Source organism: Aegilops tauschii, chromosome 2 (genome assembly GCF_002575655.3).
Source record: "Aegilops tauschii subsp. strangulata cultivar AL8/78 chromosome 2, Aet v6.0, whole genome shotgun sequence".
Taxonomy (NCBI): Eukaryota; Viridiplantae; Streptophyta; class Magnoliopsida; order Poales; family Poaceae; genus Aegilops; species Aegilops tauschii.
The window spans coordinates 197,910,752-197,929,353 of NC_053036.3; the positions used below are offsets into that span (position 1 = coordinate 197,910,752).

At 47.6% G+C, this 18,602-nt stretch overlaps 3 protein-coding genes across 3 annotated transcripts; all 3 read left to right on the forward strand.

The window, feature by feature from the left end:
* The first annotated feature begins 4,533 nt into the window (after nt 1-4,533).
* LOC109746737 (uncharacterized) lies at nt 4,534-5,792 on the forward strand. Its single transcript, XM_020305840.4, has one exon. It carries the CDS (start codon nt 5,025-5,027, stop codon nt 5,601-5,603), a length of 579 nt encoding a protein of 192 aa, XP_020161429.1. The 5' UTR covers nt 4,534-5,024; the 3' UTR covers nt 5,604-5,792.
* A 3,588-nt stretch (nt 5,793-9,380) lies between these two features.
* LOC109746734 (uncharacterized) lies at nt 9,381-9,968 on the forward strand. Its single transcript, XM_020305837.1, has one exon. It carries the CDS (start codon nt 9,381-9,383, stop codon nt 9,966-9,968), a length of 588 nt encoding a protein of 195 aa, XP_020161426.1.
* A 541-nt stretch (nt 9,969-10,509) lies between these two features.
* On the forward strand, nt 10,510-11,082 carry LOC109746733 (uncharacterized). Its single transcript, XM_020305836.1, has one exon. The coding sequence runs from the start codon at nt 10,510-10,512 to the stop codon at nt 11,080-11,082; it is 573 nt and encodes a 190-aa protein (XP_020161425.1).
* The last annotated feature ends 7,520 nt before the right edge of the window (nt 11,083-18,602 follow it).

Genomic DNA, 18,602 nt, shown 5'->3' on the forward strand with positions numbered 1-18,602 from the left:
CCCACGATGCGGCTATATCTCCCACGTGTCGAGGCACGACTTAGAGGCATAACCGCATAGTGGTTTTGTCGCAAGAAGGGTCATCTTCACACAATCCCATGTAATGAACAAGAATGGGATAAAGAGTTGGCTTACAATCGCCACTTCACACAATACATAAATATCATCATACATCATCCAAAATACAATCATATAGACCGACTACGGTCAAAATCCAGATGAAAATAAGACAACCCCAAATGCTAGAGGTGGCTCGCGAACGGACATGTGGCCGGAGTAGGTTTATCGAGACACGCATGGGTTTTAATGGAAGAAGGTGGGCAGTCTGCGGCCGTTTGAATGCGGCGAGGAGGCATGTTCAGCAGGGCGAGCAGAGGGCGGCGCTCTCTCGGCCGGCGCGCCGCTTCAATGCCGGCAACGAAAGGTCGCGTCCGTTTGCGCCGCCCTCCTGTCCGGTCAAATCGAGGGCATCAACGTAGGCAACTGCATGCTCTGGGCCGGCATGAATGCAACACAGCAAGTGGCGTGACGCATGGGTTGGAAAGCGTGGGAGGGGCGGGTGGGAGGATTGGGTGGGCCAGAGCGGTCAGAAGCGGGTGTAGCAGCGGTCCGGACACCCGCAAAGCCCCCATGTTTGTCTCCAGTTTGCGGGAGAAACACGACCAGGCCGCCCTGCGGACCGATACACAGCCGTGTTAGATGGCTTCCACGGTCCGGACAGCGCAGTCCAAACGTATGTGGGCAGTTTAAGGGTCACTCTTGGAGATGCCCTAATCTAGAGAGAACAATATAAATGTAGTCTAAGTTAAAATAACCCTGCCAACAACATAAGCCCAAGTAAAAGGTATGCTCAAGGGCAATAAACAGATGCAAATAAAATTACAAGATACATTTGTGGTGTATAAATAAAACACTTCCTAGAACCTACAGAACACTTTTATTTATGGTTGCAATATCTACTATTTCTAAATAGTTGATCCTCACTAACCCTAATTCTCTTAACATGTGGTTTTTTATCTCATCAAGTGTAATATGTCAGTATCAACTAACACTATTTTACAACCCCAATGCAAACCACATGCATATTCTTTGTACACACAGTGCAAGTACAAAATATTTCTACATTAAAAAAGTTGTAGCTTTTGTTTTAGATCATTTTTTTCATATATAATACATCTAAAATTAATCTTTAAATTCCCACGCTGCGCGCCGGAAAATCATCTGGTATATTAAGAATTGGTGGTACATTTGTGGTGGAACGATGTTTTAAGAATTGGTGGGACATATGTGTAGTATTAGGTACATTTTTTAATCGTCCTGTGTGATAGTTCTTTTGTTGACTTGTATTTTATATGCAGACAAACAAATAGAACAACAAAAGTAAGAAAAGCATCATTTGTATATAATGTTGGAATATTTTCCACTATTCCCAAATAGCTGATCCTCACTGACTAATTCTTTCAACATGCAACTTTTCATCTCATCAAATGTGCCATGTCAGCATCCACTAACACTATTTTACAGCCCCATGCAAACCTCATGCATACTCTTTGTTCTCACACAGTGCAAGTATGGAAAATTTCTACATTAGAAAAATTATAGCTTTTGATTTAGATTAATTATTTTCTTCATACATAATACTCCCTTCGTTTCTTTTTACTCTGCATATAAGATTTGTTTGAAGTCAAACTATGCAAGGTCTGACCAAACTTATATTAAAAAATATCAACATCCAGAATATGAAAGTTATAACGTATGAAAATTCAACTCATGACACATCTAATGTATTGATTTTGTATTGTAAATGTTGTTATTTTTTACTATAAAGTTGGTCAAACTTTACAATGTTTGACTTCAGACAAATGTTATATGCAGACTAAAAACAAACTAAGGGAGTACATCTGAAATTAATCTTTAAAATCCCGCCGCAATGTTCGGGTAAATCACCTAGTATATAGAATTGGTCGGACATTTTATGGTGGAACAATGCTTTAAGAATTGGTGGGAAATTTGTGATGGAACAATGTTTTAAGAACTGGTGGACCATATGTGTTGTATTATTTGGACATTTGTCCCGTGTGATAGTTCTTTTGTTGACTTGTATTTTATATGCAAACAAACAAATAGAACAAAAGAAGAAAGAAAAACATCATTTGTATATAATGTTGGAATATTTTGCTGATACAAGTGGAATAATGATTTGGAATATATGGTGCTTCAGCTGCACTTTTTCATTAACAAATTTATTATTGTGATGTGTGATTACTTGAGACTAATAGACAATATCTCACTGCGTCTCAAAGTCCCCCATCCTCAACTCCATACTATCGGGATAACATCTCTATACCCATGACTTGCGAAACATAATATCAACCAAACCGTATACTACTCAAATGATATTTGTCTGCATAATCTTATCAACTAGGGACCACTCGAACAATCATCATATAACATATAGTCTCACAACCAATTCATATACTTATTGATACATATCAATGATGACGTTCAAGGACAATACAAATAACTGATGAATACATAGGGATAAATAATATCATCACACGGTTACCTCTAGGCATATCTCCAATAGCTACACGTTGGACTTGACTTTGACACGCACCAACCAGCAGCAATGGTTGCGATGCTACAAGGGGGTTGGTTCCAGCATCGCCGACTGCCTCAACCTCGATTACTTGATGTTGTGCCGCTCGCCATTCACCAACAACAATGATACTGATGCGGTGGATTGGTTGTAGCATCGACGTTGTAGAAACTTCGACTATGACAACGTTGAGTGGCGATGATTGCAACGACGACGATGATGCAACCGGTGTTAGCGGGAGCGCGACGATATTGGATTGCGGCCAATGTTGGGGGAGATCGTCGGTGCTGGAAACGGCTTCAAGGCTATAAAGGAGATGTGCACGGTGAAGGAATCTCGGGTACACATAGAACGAAACGAGGCCACGAGGGTGCGATCCAAAGGTGGGGGATGCGACTAATAACGGGCTGCCACGTAGCAGGCCCCTTATAATAATTCCTTTGTCCAGCTTGTTGTTGCCAATTTTACCGTTTGACAAACCAATTTTTTCATACTTATTTTGCCTTCACTACTGATCCGCAAAATAAAAAGTATGACATGTATTTCAAGTTTTGAACAATCCATCATCAAAGGATCCTGGTAGGGGTTGACGTTTTCTATTGGAGAATCCTAGCACGAACGAATGTTCCCTCGAGGAGGCTCCTACGACAGAGAGAATTGTCATGCGCTTTCAGGAACTTGGCATACTACAACAAAGAGAATTGCAGGCTAAGAAAAAGGGAAAGTTCCTTTAGAAATGAGGCCATGCGCGGACTTAGAATAAGGCCCTTAAGTCCGATATTCAATTCAATGCCCAGGCTCATCTGCACCCGCTGAACGGTAAAATAGAAAAAATCAAAAAAATCTGAATTCTTTTTTTATTCAAGATGCTGGAGTGCGTAAGGTGCGTGCAAAATTTCATGGCAAAATGACATTCTGAGAGCTCGTGGCAAAAAAGGCAAAATGAGCTCCGAACATTATTGTTTTCAAATGTTTCTCACGGCCCGAGATTTACTCTTTTTATTGAGAGCTATTGAAATGTTCAAACTCCACGAAATTTGGCATAGACTTCACGCAGATTTCATGGCCAAATGAACGAAGGAAGGGGTAGGGATGGTTTGGTACAAGGCCAACGATGACCCGTCTTGCGAAGCAGCGCATGTTCAGGAATTGTCAGGGTACAACAAACCCAACTGTCATGCTACGCAGAATAGTTATCGTCCGTAATTGTCAGCTACATGTAGGCAGTGTCATTCTACATAGGCTTCTACATACGGAGTCATTCCCTTGGAAGGGTGTGTGGGAGCGAACGATTGTGTCATTATCTGGGAACATTCCTGGGAGCGAATAGTATGTCTCACAAAAAATTGCCACATGTCATAGCTTTAAGATTTACGTGCAAAATCGACCGACAAAAGGCGTTTCTTGATAAACCCAGTCTTTTATAGCATTTCGGTGATCAAATCAAAAGAAACCAATTGTCTGACCAAAATAACCAAGCGGGTTGCCTCCTCCTCAAGAAAAGTTTAGGGTTCCCCTGCCTCCCGCCGGCCTCACCATCGATCTGTCTCGTTTTCGGTGGCCTTAGGGCCACGGTGGTACGGTGGATCTCGGCCCTTGCCTGCGAGAGGGCTCTGTTTCAATTGTTCCTTCACGTTTTTGTTAGGGTTTGTGTGTTGTTCAGGAAGAAAAGACGGCAGCGGCTCCCTGAAGATGGAATAAGGTTTTCCTCGCCTAGCCCCATCCCGATTGTGAGTCTAGCATAATCGGTGGACGGGTGGATGTGTGTCTCCGGCGGATCTGCCATGGTGGTTTTGCTCGGATCTGGTCGTAGTTCGTCTACATTCATGTGTTTTCAGGTTGGATCCTTCTGATCTACGCTATCTACTACGTTGGTCTTATGGGGTCTTAGCACGACGACTTTCCGACTGTCTACTACAATACGTTTAGCCCAGCTTCGGCGAGGGAGGGGCAATGACGGCGGCGCGCCTTCGGCTCGCTTGAGTGCGTGTAGTCGTCGCTAGGTGGTCTATGGATCTGAATGTGATTTTTATTATCCCTAGTTTTCGTTGTACTGTCATTGTTGAAGATGAATAGATCGGAAGTTTCTCGAAAATAAAAATAAAAAATCAAAAGGACCCAAACGAGCTCTCCTTCAGTTTTAGGCATCCTCCAACCGAACCTAAAAAACAGAGTGAGTTGTACCATACCGCAGTACCCTGCACCACCAACAAGCCATTTCCTTTCCCCAGAATGCACACGAATTTCTAAACAACCGGACTGAAAACCCATGGGCAAGAAATCTCAGACCACGCGCCAAACATACAAACAAGAAACGTAGCAAATATAACGGGAGCCAGATCCTAATCGACGCAGCACACAACCAGGTACACATACAGGCCATACCGAAAGTACGCGATCGAGTCGAGTGAAAAATCCACCGGCCATGAAGGGGAGGAAGAGGCATCACGCCTTGTCCTGCTGCGTGCTGCTCACCGTTCTCGTCATCCTGGGCATCCTCTCCCTCGTGCTCTACATCCTGTACCGCCCGCTCCCGCCGCGCGTGGTGACGTCGCCCGTGGAGACCACCGTCGAGGACTTCAGCCTCCTCCCGCCGTCGCTCACGCTGTCCGCGAGCGTGCACGTGATGGCGAGCAACCCGAGCCGCGCGCCGTTCCGGTACGGGGAGACGGTGACGGCGGTGACGTACCACGGCGAACCCGTGGGGACGACGGTGGTGCCGGCCGGCAAGATCGGCAGGCGGACGACGTCGTGGGTGGCGCCGGTGACGGAGGTGGACGGGTTCAAGGTGGCCGAGAGCCCGCACTTCGCCGGCGACGTGGTGGCCGGGGCGCTTCCGTTCGTGGTGGTGGTGAGGCTGGACGGGAAGGCGCTGGTGCTGCGCGCGTTTGAGGTGAGCGTGACCGTCGAGGTGGTGTGCTACGTCCAGGTCTACGTCCTCCAGGGGGACAGCAGCTCGAACTGCGTCTCGAGGGTCCGCACAGGGCCTGGACGTAATTACTAGCGTGCGTCGCTCGTAATCCATCCATCCTCTTGTGCCACAATTTGTTTCCTTTATTTATTCTTTCCAGTTTGTAAGTCGGAAACTATGGACGTTCCGGTTGCGAGTTCCTACTACATACGTACATTCTGAAGCTGATTCCAAATGACTCTACCAGTTCTAGTGGCGGGCCCATGAACTTCAGCACTGGAGTCCCACGGTTTATACAAATATAATGCATAGACAACATAATTTCAATACGACGATTCAAACATTATAAAATACAATTCAAAGACCATAGCTAGGTCTAAATTACCATTATTGTTCTGAAAAAATGTCCTAAAATAGCATTAAGAGGTTAGGGTATCTGTAACGCGTACTCTCAAACCGCTCGTAACCATCCGGACCAAGTTGTCCGACGCAAACCATCCAATGATGTCCCGTATTTGTCCACAGATCGGTTCGGTTGTCCATTTTTCCCGCAAATTAGGGGGCTTTGCGAGAGTCCGGACACCTGACACATAGGACTCTGACACCCTTGGCCCACCCAAAACCGAGGCATAGCCTGCCCATTTGGAGCAATTTTTGTGACAATCTCCTCCCTTTCTCCACCCTCTCGACTATACCATCCTGTCGCTATCCATACCAATACTCGCCCTTTTCGCCGCTGCTGCATGGACCCATACGAAAAGCTGCTGGAGACGACAGAGGTGGAGAATCCGAAGAAGGTGGTCACTCGGAAGATCAACTCGGAGACAAAGGCAAGCCCGCTGCCTCAAATCGAAGGCAAAGGACAAGGCGGCCGACATAAAGAAGGGCAACGAGCAAGGCGGGTGGGGCCTGGGATGGGGTGCAGGGGTTGGGCGGGGCCTAGGACAGGGTCGCCGCCGCCGTCGCCGTCCTAGCCGGAGCAAAACCAGCCTCTCTACTTCGACGCCGCCAAGTAGCTTGCCCGGCAGTCCCCGGCATCCGCCACAGGGCACTTGTCGTATCCAGACGAGTCCCACAAAAATATATCATATCTGCCTTGTGGTCGGCGTTGAAGATGCACTTAGACAATTAGCCTTAGATGTATAGTGTAAATTATTTGCACTTTTAGACGGGGTGCCATGGATCTGCCCCTGACCAATCCCAGACGGTTCTTGGCTGGATGATGCAGTTATAGCATTGCAGAAACCTATCATAATGCTTTACTATTAAAGAGGAGTCTGTGATTGTGATGGTACATCTTGGTTTGGTTTGGTTTGATTTCGTACAGTTTGTTGGTTTCACGTTAATTATGAAGAGTATATATTTTTGGACGAAAGGATTACGTTAATTATGAAGAGAATCATTAGACAACAGGATCACGTTAATTATGAAAACTAACATTGAGTGTTGGACAGAAGGATCAGGTTAATTATGAAGAGCATCATTAGACAGCAAGATCACGTTAATTATGAAAAGTAACATCGAGCGTTGGGTAGAAAGATCACATCAATATGAAGATTATCATTCTTTGGACGAGAGAATAATTATAGTTATGGAGAGTATCATTCTTTGGAGGAGGTCATCAACATTTTTTTGAAATCGTTAACATTTTTAAAATTCGTGAACATATTTTGACAAATTCATGAACATTCTATAGAATTTCACAAACATATTTTGAAATTGCGTTCATCTTTTTATATTTTTAACATTTTCTTAAAATTGATGAGCTTTTTAAAAAATATTCATGAATAATTTTTAAAATATGTGAACATTTTTAATATATGATTATGTTTTTTTGGAATCAGGAACAGCTTTTGAAAACATGAACATTTATCATTTTACAAATAATTATTTTTAAATTATGAACATTTTTTAAATTCACAAACATTTTTTCAAAATTCACAACTTTTTAAAATCTCGAATTATTTGTAAAAAAATTGGGAAATAATTATTTGTAAAAAGTGAAAAACTGATAAAAAACAAAGGGGCTTCCCGCCTTTCACATGGGCCGGCCCATGAGGACGCGCGGGGGAGCGGGGGTGCGCTAGTCGCCATATAGGAGGTCCCTTTGAAACATGGAAACGATTGCGGGTCAGGGACTGCAACAGATCATTCGTGAGAAGGTACTATAGGTCGTTGTCGGTGTGAGCAAACATTGGTGAGGCAGGGCGGGCGCATACTGTTACGTCTTCTCTTTTGTTCCCTGCCCTCTTTTGTCCCCTGCACTGATAATGCCCTTGTAGAGTGAAAGGTGCACGGCCTAAGTTGGTAGGCACACCACCTGGGTTAGAATTTTATAAGGCCGGGCAATGTAACCGTCGAAACAGCCAGCGTTATAGCTTAGTGAGGTACGCAGAACAATGCTTAATGATTTGTCCTGCCTACATGCGGACCTGTTGTTTCCTGCTGGACTTGGTCTACCCGTCCACCTCCATCGCCGAAAATTCCAAATGATGTAGGAGTAAGTTGCAACGGAATGAAACGAGTATGAAGAAGCAAACAACTGCTGCGGTGACGGTGACAGGACGTCGTTGTCAATAGATTCGATGAGTGTTTGAATGATGCATACAACCATTTAATAATTACATCACTAAGTCTGAAGCCACCATCTTGGCGACACCTGTCGCTATTCCTATCCCCTTGATGCAGGGGTGCCGAATGCCCGAGCCTAATACCAAACAGACATCGCACTGAAACCTAACATCTAATGCCGGTTGCCCCATTCCAGCCACATATCGGGAATGGGTCACACAGCGGTGTTGCGCACTCACCGAGGCTACCGCAGCCGTCATCCACCTAACCATCTTCAAAGCAGGTACCGACGCAAAGACCTTGTTAGGTCAGTTGTCGACGCCACCATGACGCCAGACAGCGCCACTGCCCTGCGCTCGTCCATCCAGCTGCATTCGTCGTCGACATCCAACTGCACCATGCTGCCAATATTCGTCGTCATCGACGCAGCAGAAATAACGTCGCACCTCCTTGCAGCCTCCACACCGTCGCCGCTGTTGGAGCTACATGGAGTCCATCACCCACAACATCTCTCTGCCGAACAGCAGAACCTCCCAAGACGGCGCCTCCATGGAGGGTACGGCGCGAAGGACGACGCCGCGCCCAATCTAGACTGAATTTTGGACTTTCTTCCAGGAGGGGTTTGGAGGTGGATAGGAGAGACCTCGACATCGCCTCCATGAAGGGTAACAACGTCGAGAGACATTGCCGATGCCGGACCGAACAAGCCGATCAAAGTTTTCTCCGGCCCCCATCCTATACCACCAAACCTCCGTTGGCTCCGGATCCGCAACGGACCACGAACCGAAACCTGCAGAGATGAAACATATGTTCACTACCCTCAGGTAATATTATCTAACATTATGCAATTACTGGAAAAGTTATGTACATGATGACAGTTGCGCAAGGATTGCTCTCTTGGTTTTTAGTTTCATTATTTTAGTTTCCCAGAAATCACACATGTACGTATATATGTAACTTGTAAGCTAAGCAAACCAAACCAGCCGTTAAGTTTGAGGTATAACATGCGAGACGTACTTCTATACGTACATCCTCTAGTTTACCGTTCTCCCCAGACCAGAGGCTGGGAGATTTTCCAGACGCACCCAAACCTGCAAAGAAACCAAACAAAACAACACGGATAACAATGCATGCGCACACCAAGCCGAACAGCCAGAAACAAAATCCATCTGTAATCCCAATGAAACTCCCCGTCCTACATATGGCCGTCTCATTTGCTCGTACTACGTCCCATTGACATCCAAACCCAAAGATATTCATCAAAGGCTTCAACAAGCGCGCACCAGCCGATTCGATAGGATGAAGAGGAAGCCCGTCGTGATCTGCTGCAGCGTGCTGCTTGCCCTCATCCTCGTCCTCGCCATCGTCTTCGTCGCGCTCTACTTCACCGTGTTCCGGCCGCGCGCGCCGCACGTGGTGGCGACGGTGGTGAGCTCGACGTTCACTCAATTCGAAGTAACCTCCTTCCCGCCAAAGGTCAACATGAGCTTGGGCGTGGACGTGACCGTGAAGAACCCCAACTACGCGGCGTTCCGTTACGGCGACGTGGTGACGGAGCTGACGTACTACGGCTCGCCCGTGGGGCAGTCGGTGGTGCTCGCGGGGGAGGTGGGCGCGCGAACCACACAGACGGTCGGCGGGACGGTGGTGGTACAGGCGGACAAGGTGGTGTTCACGCCCCAATTCGTCCAGGAACTGGCTTCCAAGTTGCTCGACCTGCCGGATTTCATGCTGCCGTTCCAGACGAGGACGACGGTGGCCGGGAAGGCCGTGGTGCTGGGGACGTTCAAAATCAGGGCCAGCTCGGCGGTGACTTGCAGCATCACCACCTACCCTCTCAAGCAGGAGACCATCTCCGACTGCACGTCCACGGTTAATGTCGGTTAACTATTTTTACCTGTGCGTGCGAGGAGCCCACACGGGGTGTCAATCAAGAACTGTGGGAGTGAGTAACTTTTTTCGGTGAGCTTGCAAGCTTTTCTCTTGGAATAGAGGGTTTTGTATTTGTATAAAATAAATAATAGTATATGCTACGTAGTCAACATTTCTAAGTGCACTCATACAATCAGTATTTCCCCGCGTGTGCCAATGTTTCCGAATTTGTGCAGCCTGAGAATGCATACAGAGAAAAATAAGAGATGTTCTTCACAAGATCCACAAGGCCGTTACAACCAGGCAACCCACGTTGCTTGTTCTTGAAATACAAATTCTTGAAAAACAAACAGCGAATCATTCTCAAATACTACCCCACAAATTCGAGAAAACGAATTGTCACTGTTATTTCAATGCGCACGGCCTAAGCTTCAATTCCAGCACTAGTAACAACAATTGAAGAAACGCCACCCACTTTAAAAATGATCAAGAAACGCCACAACCGAGAAGTTCCGCCGTCCCTCGTGCTTCTTCCAGACAACTGCTGCTGCCAAACATGGCAAGGATCAAGAAGAAGGCCGCCGTGATATGCTGCTGCGCGTTGCTCGCGGCGTCCCTCCTGCTCGGCGCCGCCCTCGCCACCGCGCTCTACTTCCTGCTGCTCCGCCCGCACCCGCCGCGTGTGGTGGCAACGGCGGTGGACACGCAGCTCGCCGCCTTCACCGTCCTCCCGCCGGCGCTCAACTTCTCCCTGGCCGTCGACGTCACCGTGCACAACCCAAGCCACGCGCCGTTCCGGTACGGCGAGGTGGTCACGGCGGTGACGTACCGCGGCGCGGCGGTGGGGCGGTCCGCCGCGCCCGCGGGGAAGATCCCGGCGCGGTCGACGAGGACGGTCGGGGCGCGGGTGCGGGTTGACGCGGCGAGGGTCATCCTGAGCAGGCACTACATGGTGGACATTGTGGCAGGCGCGCTGCCCTTCGAGGCCAAGACGGCGGTGGCGGGGAAGGCCGCGGCGCTCCGGCTGTTCAGGGTGAGCGCGGACGCCGAGGCATCGTGCAGTGTCATCCTGTACCCGTTCAGGCGGGAGAGCAGCTCGCACTGCACCTCCACGGTTCGCGTCACATGAATGCATGAGGAGCTTTTCGCACGTCGCGCCGATTCCGGTGATGCTTCTAGTCTACGAGCACGGAGCGCAGGCCACCTGAGAGGCTGAGAGCACCACAGGAAGATCTGCAGTTTCATTTTTCTTTTGGGAAAGAGATGTGTACTGCGATGTCAGCTGACTTTGAAATCGTGAGTTATATTGTTTTTCTGTTATTAGAGTTAACTGTACCTTCTACAGGGAGAAAATTACACATTCCGATCCTCCAACTTGATGGCGCGTATCACAACCGTCTCCGAAAATACATAGTAACATGTACGGTCCTGTGTACTCTGGAGCGTAGCGGTGCTGCCACGTGCGCCTTCCACACCTGCGTCCAATGCACATTTTGAAATGACACAATAGACCAGTACACACGTACATAACGCATCGTTGTTTCCTCTCATCCGTGGCGGTTGGAACCCTAGCCGCCGCCAGGGGAGACCGATCTTCCAACACCGTTCTCCGGCGGCTCCCCTCCGCCGGTGACCTCGATCGTCGGTGATGAAGGGGGTCGTCGAGTCCACGTGTGTTGATCGTTTTTAGTCCTTCGTAGTCTAGGTTTTTAGATTGTTCATCGTCTTTGCTTCGGCGGCGACGATGACATAGTTGAATAAAGATTCTTCGGATCCTTCCCTGATGAGGCCATCGGTCCTATGGTTGGGGATGGATTTGGAAACCAGTCTGCTCAAGTAAGGATGGCGTGGCGGCGGCGGAATCCTCATGGTGGGCCTATGTCCTCGGGCTCCGCCGTTGTGACGACGTTTGCTCCAGTGTCGACGTGGAGCTTGGGAGGTAGTCCAGGAGCGGGTGCAGATTGTGGTCTGTATCGACGACATCTGGAAGACGGAGCATGTGTTGGGCTCGTGGTTCGTGGATGGCAGGTATGGTTTCGGCGTTTTAGTCATGGTGGGGTGCCAGATCTGGAGTTCGATGGCGTGTCCGGGGTGTTGCCCCGGTCTGATTCGTTCAACAGCAAGGGCTTTACTTTTGGTGAGCCACCTTGGAGGTCCGCCAAGCTGCATATCAGGGATGGAGCCGCATCGAGCTCGGGTGAGGAGGTGATTCGTCATTCTTTTCTTCGGTGGCTGCTGTGGTGGTGCCGGAGGCAGGTGACGAGCGTGGTGTCAAGCTCGGAGATGTTTTGCTATCTTTTCAGTTTTGTCATGTCGGCCTTTACGTGACTTATACTTTGTTCTTTATAATATGAATGAGACACGTATTACCATGCAAAAAATGCACATTTTGAAAAAGCCCCCTTTATTTTTTTATAATCCCGTCACGCATCCATGGCAGCTGAACAACCGTACCTTTGCGATACGACCCCCGTTGACATCCCAAATTCATTCGAGCCCCATGCCACCCAAACACATCTTCCGTCTTCCTCGAGGACTACGACGTCCCTTGACAATGCGATGTGATCGTTATTGTGGAGTAGACCGAAGAGGCTCTCGCGTGGCCGATCTAGCGCGGTCGGCCACGGCATTGTCGTCGTCCGCACTCAGCTCGTGATAGGGCATATGATGGGCGGAGGGTGGCCCCCTCCCACAATACAATAAGAACCCCTCGACAACAAAATCACTACATTTGATTGTTTTGGTACTCAATTATGAGCAATTGGATTGTGTTCCGACACTTTTTTTACTAGAATTCAAGTTCAATTCGAGCTCGTTTGCCTACTGTTTAATCAGAATAGTAGGGTTTCAGTTGACTGTGTTAAAGCTTTGTATTTTGCTCGTTTGGCAGATGAATGCAGTGAGTACTACACTGCAGAGTTTGTGCATGACGATTTTTCTTTTTTTGGTAATGGAGCGAATGGGTCTTATTGATATGTCTCCATCGTATCTATAATTTTTGATTGTTCCAAGCTAATATTCTACAACTTTTACATACTTTTGGCAACTTTTTATACTATTTTTGGGACTAACATATTGATCCAATGTCCAGTGCCAGTTCCTGTTTGTTGCATGCTTTTTTTGTTTCGCAGTAAATCCATATCAAACGGAGTCCAAACGGGATAAAAACTTACGGAGATTATTTTTGGAATATATGTGATTTTTGGGAAAAAGAATCAACGTGAGACGATGCTCGAGGGGCCCACAAGGGTGGAGGGCGCGCCCCCTGACCTTGCGGCCACCCCGTAAGGCGGTTGGTGCCCTTCTTTCGCCGCAAGAAAGCTAATATCTGGATAGAAATCGTGTTAAAATTCAGCCCAATCGGAGTTACGGATCTCCGAAAATTTAAGAAACGGTGAAAGGACAGAATCTGGGAAGGTAGAAACAGATGGAAATAGAGAGAGAGAGAGAGAGAGAGAGAGAGAGAGAGAGAGAGAGAGAGATCCAATCTCGGAGGGGCTCCTGCCCCTCCGCCGCCATGGAAGCCAAGGACCAGAGGGGAAACCCTTCTCCCATCTAGGGGGGAGGCCAAGGAAGAAGAAGGAGAATGGGACTCTCTCCCCCTCTCTCCCGGTGGCGCCGGAACATCGCCGGGGCCATCATCGCGACAACGATCTACACCAACAACTTCACCGCCGTCATCACCAACTCTTCCCCCCTCTATGCAGCGGTGTAACCCCTCTTTTACCCGCTGTAATCTCTACTTAAACATGGTGCTCAACGCTATATATTATTCCCCAATGACGTATGGCTATCCTATGATGTTTGAGTAGATCCATTTTGTCCTATGGGTTAATTGATGATCGTGATTGGTTTGAGTTGCATGTTTTATTATTGGTGTTGTCCTATGGTGCTCTCCATGTCGCGCAAGCGTGAGGGATCCCCGCTGTAGGGTTTGCAATATGTTCATGATTTTCTTATGGTCGGTGGCGTGAGTAATAGAAGCACAGACCCGAGTAAGTAGGTTGTTTGTGTATAGGAATAAAGATGACTTGATACTTTAATGCTATGGTTGGGTTTTACCTTAATGATCTTTAGTAGTTGCGGATGCTTGCTAGAGTTCCAATCATAAGTGCATATGATCCAAGAAGAGAAAGTATGTTAGCTTATGCATCTCCCACATATAAAATTGCAATAATGATTACCGGTCTAACTTATCGATTGCCTAGGGACAAATTGTTGGAAATATGCCCTAGAGGCAATAATAAATGGTTATTATTATATTTCTTTGTTCATGATAATTGTCTATTGTTCATGCTATAATTGTGTTATCCGGAAATCGTAATGCATGTGTGAATACATAGACCACAACGTGTCCCTAGTAAGCCTCTAGTTGACTAGCTCGTTGATCAACAGATAGTCATGGTTTCCTGACTATGGACATTGGATGTCATTGATAACGGGATCACATCATTAGGAGAATGATGTGATGGACAAGACCCAATCCTAAGCATAGGTCAAAGATCGTGTAGTTCGTTTGCTAGAGCTTTTCAAATGTCAAGTATCTTCTCCTTAGACCATGAGATCGTGCAACTCCCGGATACCGTAGGAGTACTTTGGGTGTGCCAAACGTCACAACGTAACTGGGTGACTATAAAGGTACACTACGGGTATCTCCGAAAGTGTCTGTTGGGTTGGCACGGATCGAGACTGGGATTTGTCACTCCGTATGACGGAGAGGTATCTCTGGGCCCACTCGGTAATGCATCATCATAATGAGCTCAATGTGACTAAGGCGTTAGTCACGGGATCATGCATTGCGGTACGAGTAAAGAGACTTGCCGGTAACGAGATTGAACAAGGTATTGGGATACCGACGATCGAATCTCGGGCAAGTAACATACCGATTGACAAAGGGAATTGTATACGGGATTGATTGAATCCTCGACATCGTGGTTCATCCGATGAGATCATCGTGGAACATGTGGGAGCCAACATGGGTATCCAGATCCCGCTGTTGGTTATTGACCGGAGAGGCGTCTCGGTCATGTCTGCATGTCTCCCGAACCCGTAGGGTCTACACACTTAAGGTTCGGTGACGCTAGGGTTGTAGAGATATGAGTATGCGGAAACCCGAAAGTTGTTCGGAGTCCCGGATGAGATCCCGGACGTCACGAGGAGTTCCGGAATGGTCCGGAGGTGAAGAATTATATATAGGAAGTCAAGTTTCGGCCACTGGGAAAGTTTCGGGGGTCACCGGTATTGTACCGAGACCACCGAAAGGGTCCCAGGGGTCCACCGGGTGGGGCCACCTATCCCGGAGGGCTCCATGGGCTGAAGTGGGAAGGGAACCAGCCCTTAGTGGGCTGGGGCGCCCCCCATGGGCCTCCCCCCTGCGCCTAGGGTTGGAAACCCTAGGGTGGGGGGCGCCCCACTTGCCTTGGGGGGCAAGTCCCCCCCCCCCCCGGCCGCCGCCCCCCATGTAGATGGGGCTTGGCCGGCGCCCCCCTCCCAAGGGGGGCTATATAAAGGGGGGAGGGAGGGCACCAACACAACATCCTTGGGCGCCTCCCTCCTCCCCTGCAACACCTCTCCCTCTCGCAGAAGCTCGGCGAAGCCCTGCCGAGACCCCGCTACATCCACCACCACGCCGTCGTGCTGCTGGATCTCCATCAACCTCTCCTTCCCCCTTGCTGGATCAAAAAGGAAGAGACGTCGCTGCTCTGTACGTGTGTTGAACGCGGAGGTGCTGTCCGTTCGGCACTCGGTCATCGGTGATTTGGATCACGGCGAGTACGACTCCATCAACCCCGTTCATTGGAACGCTTCCGCTCGCGATCTACAAGGGTATGTAGATGCACTCCTTTCCCCTCGTTGCTAGTATACCCCATAGATGGATCTTGGTGAGCGTAGGAAAATTTTAAAATTCTGCTACGATCCCCAACAGTGGCATCATGAGCCAGGCCTATGTGTAGTTACTATGCACGAGTAGAACACAAAGCAGTTGTGGGCGTAGATGTTGCCAATTCTTCTTGCCGCTACTAGTCTTATCTTGTTTCGGCGGCATTGTGGGATGAAGCGGCCCGGACCGACCTTACACGTACGCTTACGTGAGACAGGTTCCACCGACTGACATGCACTAGTTGCATAAGGTGGCTAGCGGGTGTCTGTCTCTCCCACTTTAGTCGGAACGGATTCGATGAAAAGGGTCCTTATGAAGGGTAAATAGAAATTGGCATATCACGTTGTGGTCATACGTAGGTAAGAAACGTTCTTGCTAGAAACCTACAAGCCACGTAAAAACTTGCAACAACAATTAGAGGACGTCTAACTTGTTTTTGCAGCATGTGCTATGTGATGTGATATGGCCAGAAGATGTGATGAATGATGTATGTGATGTATGAGATTGATCATATTCTTGTAATAGGAATCACGACTTGCATGTCGATGAGTATGACAACCGGCAGGAGCCATAGGAGTTGTCTTTATTTTTTTGTATGACCTGCGTGTCATTGAATAACGCCATGTAAATTACTTTACTTTATTGCTAAACGCGTTAGCCATGTAAGTAGAAGTAATCGTTGGCGTGACAAATTCATGAAGACACAATGATGGAGATCATGGTGCCATGCCGGTGACGAAGATGATCATGGTGCCCCGAAGATGGAGATCAAAGGAGCAAAATGATATTGGCCATATCATGTCACTATTTGATTGCATGTGATGTTTATCATGTTTTTGCATCTTATTTGCTTAGAACGACGGTAGTAAGTAAGATGATCCCTTATGATAATTTCAAGAAAGTGTTCCCCCTAACTATGCACCGTTGCGAAGGTTCGTTGTTTCGAAGCACCACGTGATGATCGGGTGTGATAGATTCTAACGTTCGCATACAACGGGTGTTGACGAGCCTAGCATGTACAGACATGGCCTCGGAACACACGCAATACACTTAGGTTGACTTGACGAGCCTAGCATGTACAGACATGGCCTCGGAACACGGAGGACCGAAAGGTCGAGCATGAGTCGTATAGAAGATACGATCAACATGGAGATGTTCACCGATCTTGACTAGTCCGTCTCACGTGATGATCGGACACGGCCTAGTTAACTCGGATCATGTTTCACTTAGATGACTAGAGGGATGTCTATCTGAGTGGGAGTTCATTGAATAATTTGATTATATGAACTCAATTATCATGAACTTAGTCTAAAATCTTTACAATATGTCTTGTAGATCAAATGGCCCACGTTGTCCTCAACTTCAACGCGTTCCTAGAGAAAACCAAGCTGAAAGATGATGGCAGCAACTATACGGACTGGGTCCGGAACCTGAGGATCATCCTCATAGCTGCCAAGAAAGATTATGTCCTAGAAGCACCGCTAGGTGAAGCACCAATCCCAGAGAACCAAGACGTTATGAACGCTTGGCAATCACGTGCTGATGATTACTCCCTCGTTCAGTGCGGCATGCTTTATAGCTTAGAACCGGGTCTCCAAAAGCGTTTTGAGAAACACGGAGCATATGAGATGTTCGAAGAGCTGAAAATGGTTTTCCAAGCTCATGCCCGGGTCGAGAGATATGAAGTCTCTGACAAGTTCTTCAGCTGTAAAATGGAGAATAGTTCTATTAATGAGCACATACTCAGAATGTCTGGGTTACACAACCGCTTGTCTCAGCTGGCAGTTAATCTCCCGGATGACGCGGTCATTGACAGAATCCTTCAGTCGCTTCCACCAAGCTACAAGAGCTTTGTGATGAACTTCAATATGCAGGGGATGGAAAAGACCATTCCTGAGGTATATTCGATGCTGAAATCAGCGGAGGTGGAGATCAGAAAAGAACATCAAGTGTTGATGGTGAATAAAACCACTAAGTTCAAGAAGGGCAAGGGTAAGAAGAACTTCAAGAAGGACGGCAAGGGAGTTGCCGCGCCCGGTAAGCCAGTTGCCGGGAAGAAGCCAAGGAATGGACCCAAGCCTGAGACTGAGTGCTTTTATTGCAAGGGAAGTGGTCACTGGAAGCGAAACTGCCCCAAATACTTAGCGGACAAGAAGGCCGGCAACACCAAAGGTATATGTGATATACATGTAATTGATGTGTACCTTACCAGTACTCGTAGTAGCTCCTGGGTATTTGATACCGGTGCGGTTGCTCATATTTGTAACTCAAAACAGGAACTACGGAATAAACGGAGACTGGCGAAGGACGAGGTGACGATGCGCGTCGGGAATGGTTCCAAGGTTGATGTGATCGCCGTCGGCACGCTACCTCTGCATCTACCTATGGGATTAGTTTTAAACCTCAATAATTGTTATTTAGTGCCAGCTTTGAGCATGAACATTGTATCTGGATCTCGTTTAATTCGAGATGGCTACTCATTTAAATCCGAGAATAATGGTTGTTCTATTTATTTGAGAGATATATTTTATGGTCATGCCCCGCTGGTCAATGGTTTATTCTTGATGAATCTCGAACGTGATGTTACACATATTCATAGTGTGAATACCAAAATATGTAAAGTTGATAACGATAGTCCCACATACTTGTGGCACTGCCGCCTTGGTCACATTGATGTCAAGCGCATGAAGAAGCTCCATGCAGATGGACTTTTGGAGTCTCTTGATTACGAATCATTTGACACGTGCGAACCATGCCTCATGGGTAAG

Coding starts and splice junctions, on each gene's coding strand:
- LOC109746737 (XM_020305840.4), top strand. CDS start 5,025: ATGAAGGGGAGGAAGAGGCATCACGCCTTGTCCTGCTGCGTGCTGCTC.
- LOC109746734 (XM_020305837.1), top strand. CDS start 9,381: ATGAAGAGGAAGCCCGTCGTGATCTGCTGCAGCGTGCTGCTTGCCCTC.
- LOC109746733 (XM_020305836.1), top strand. CDS start 10,510: ATGGCAAGGATCAAGAAGAAGGCCGCCGTGATATGCTGCTGCGCGTTG.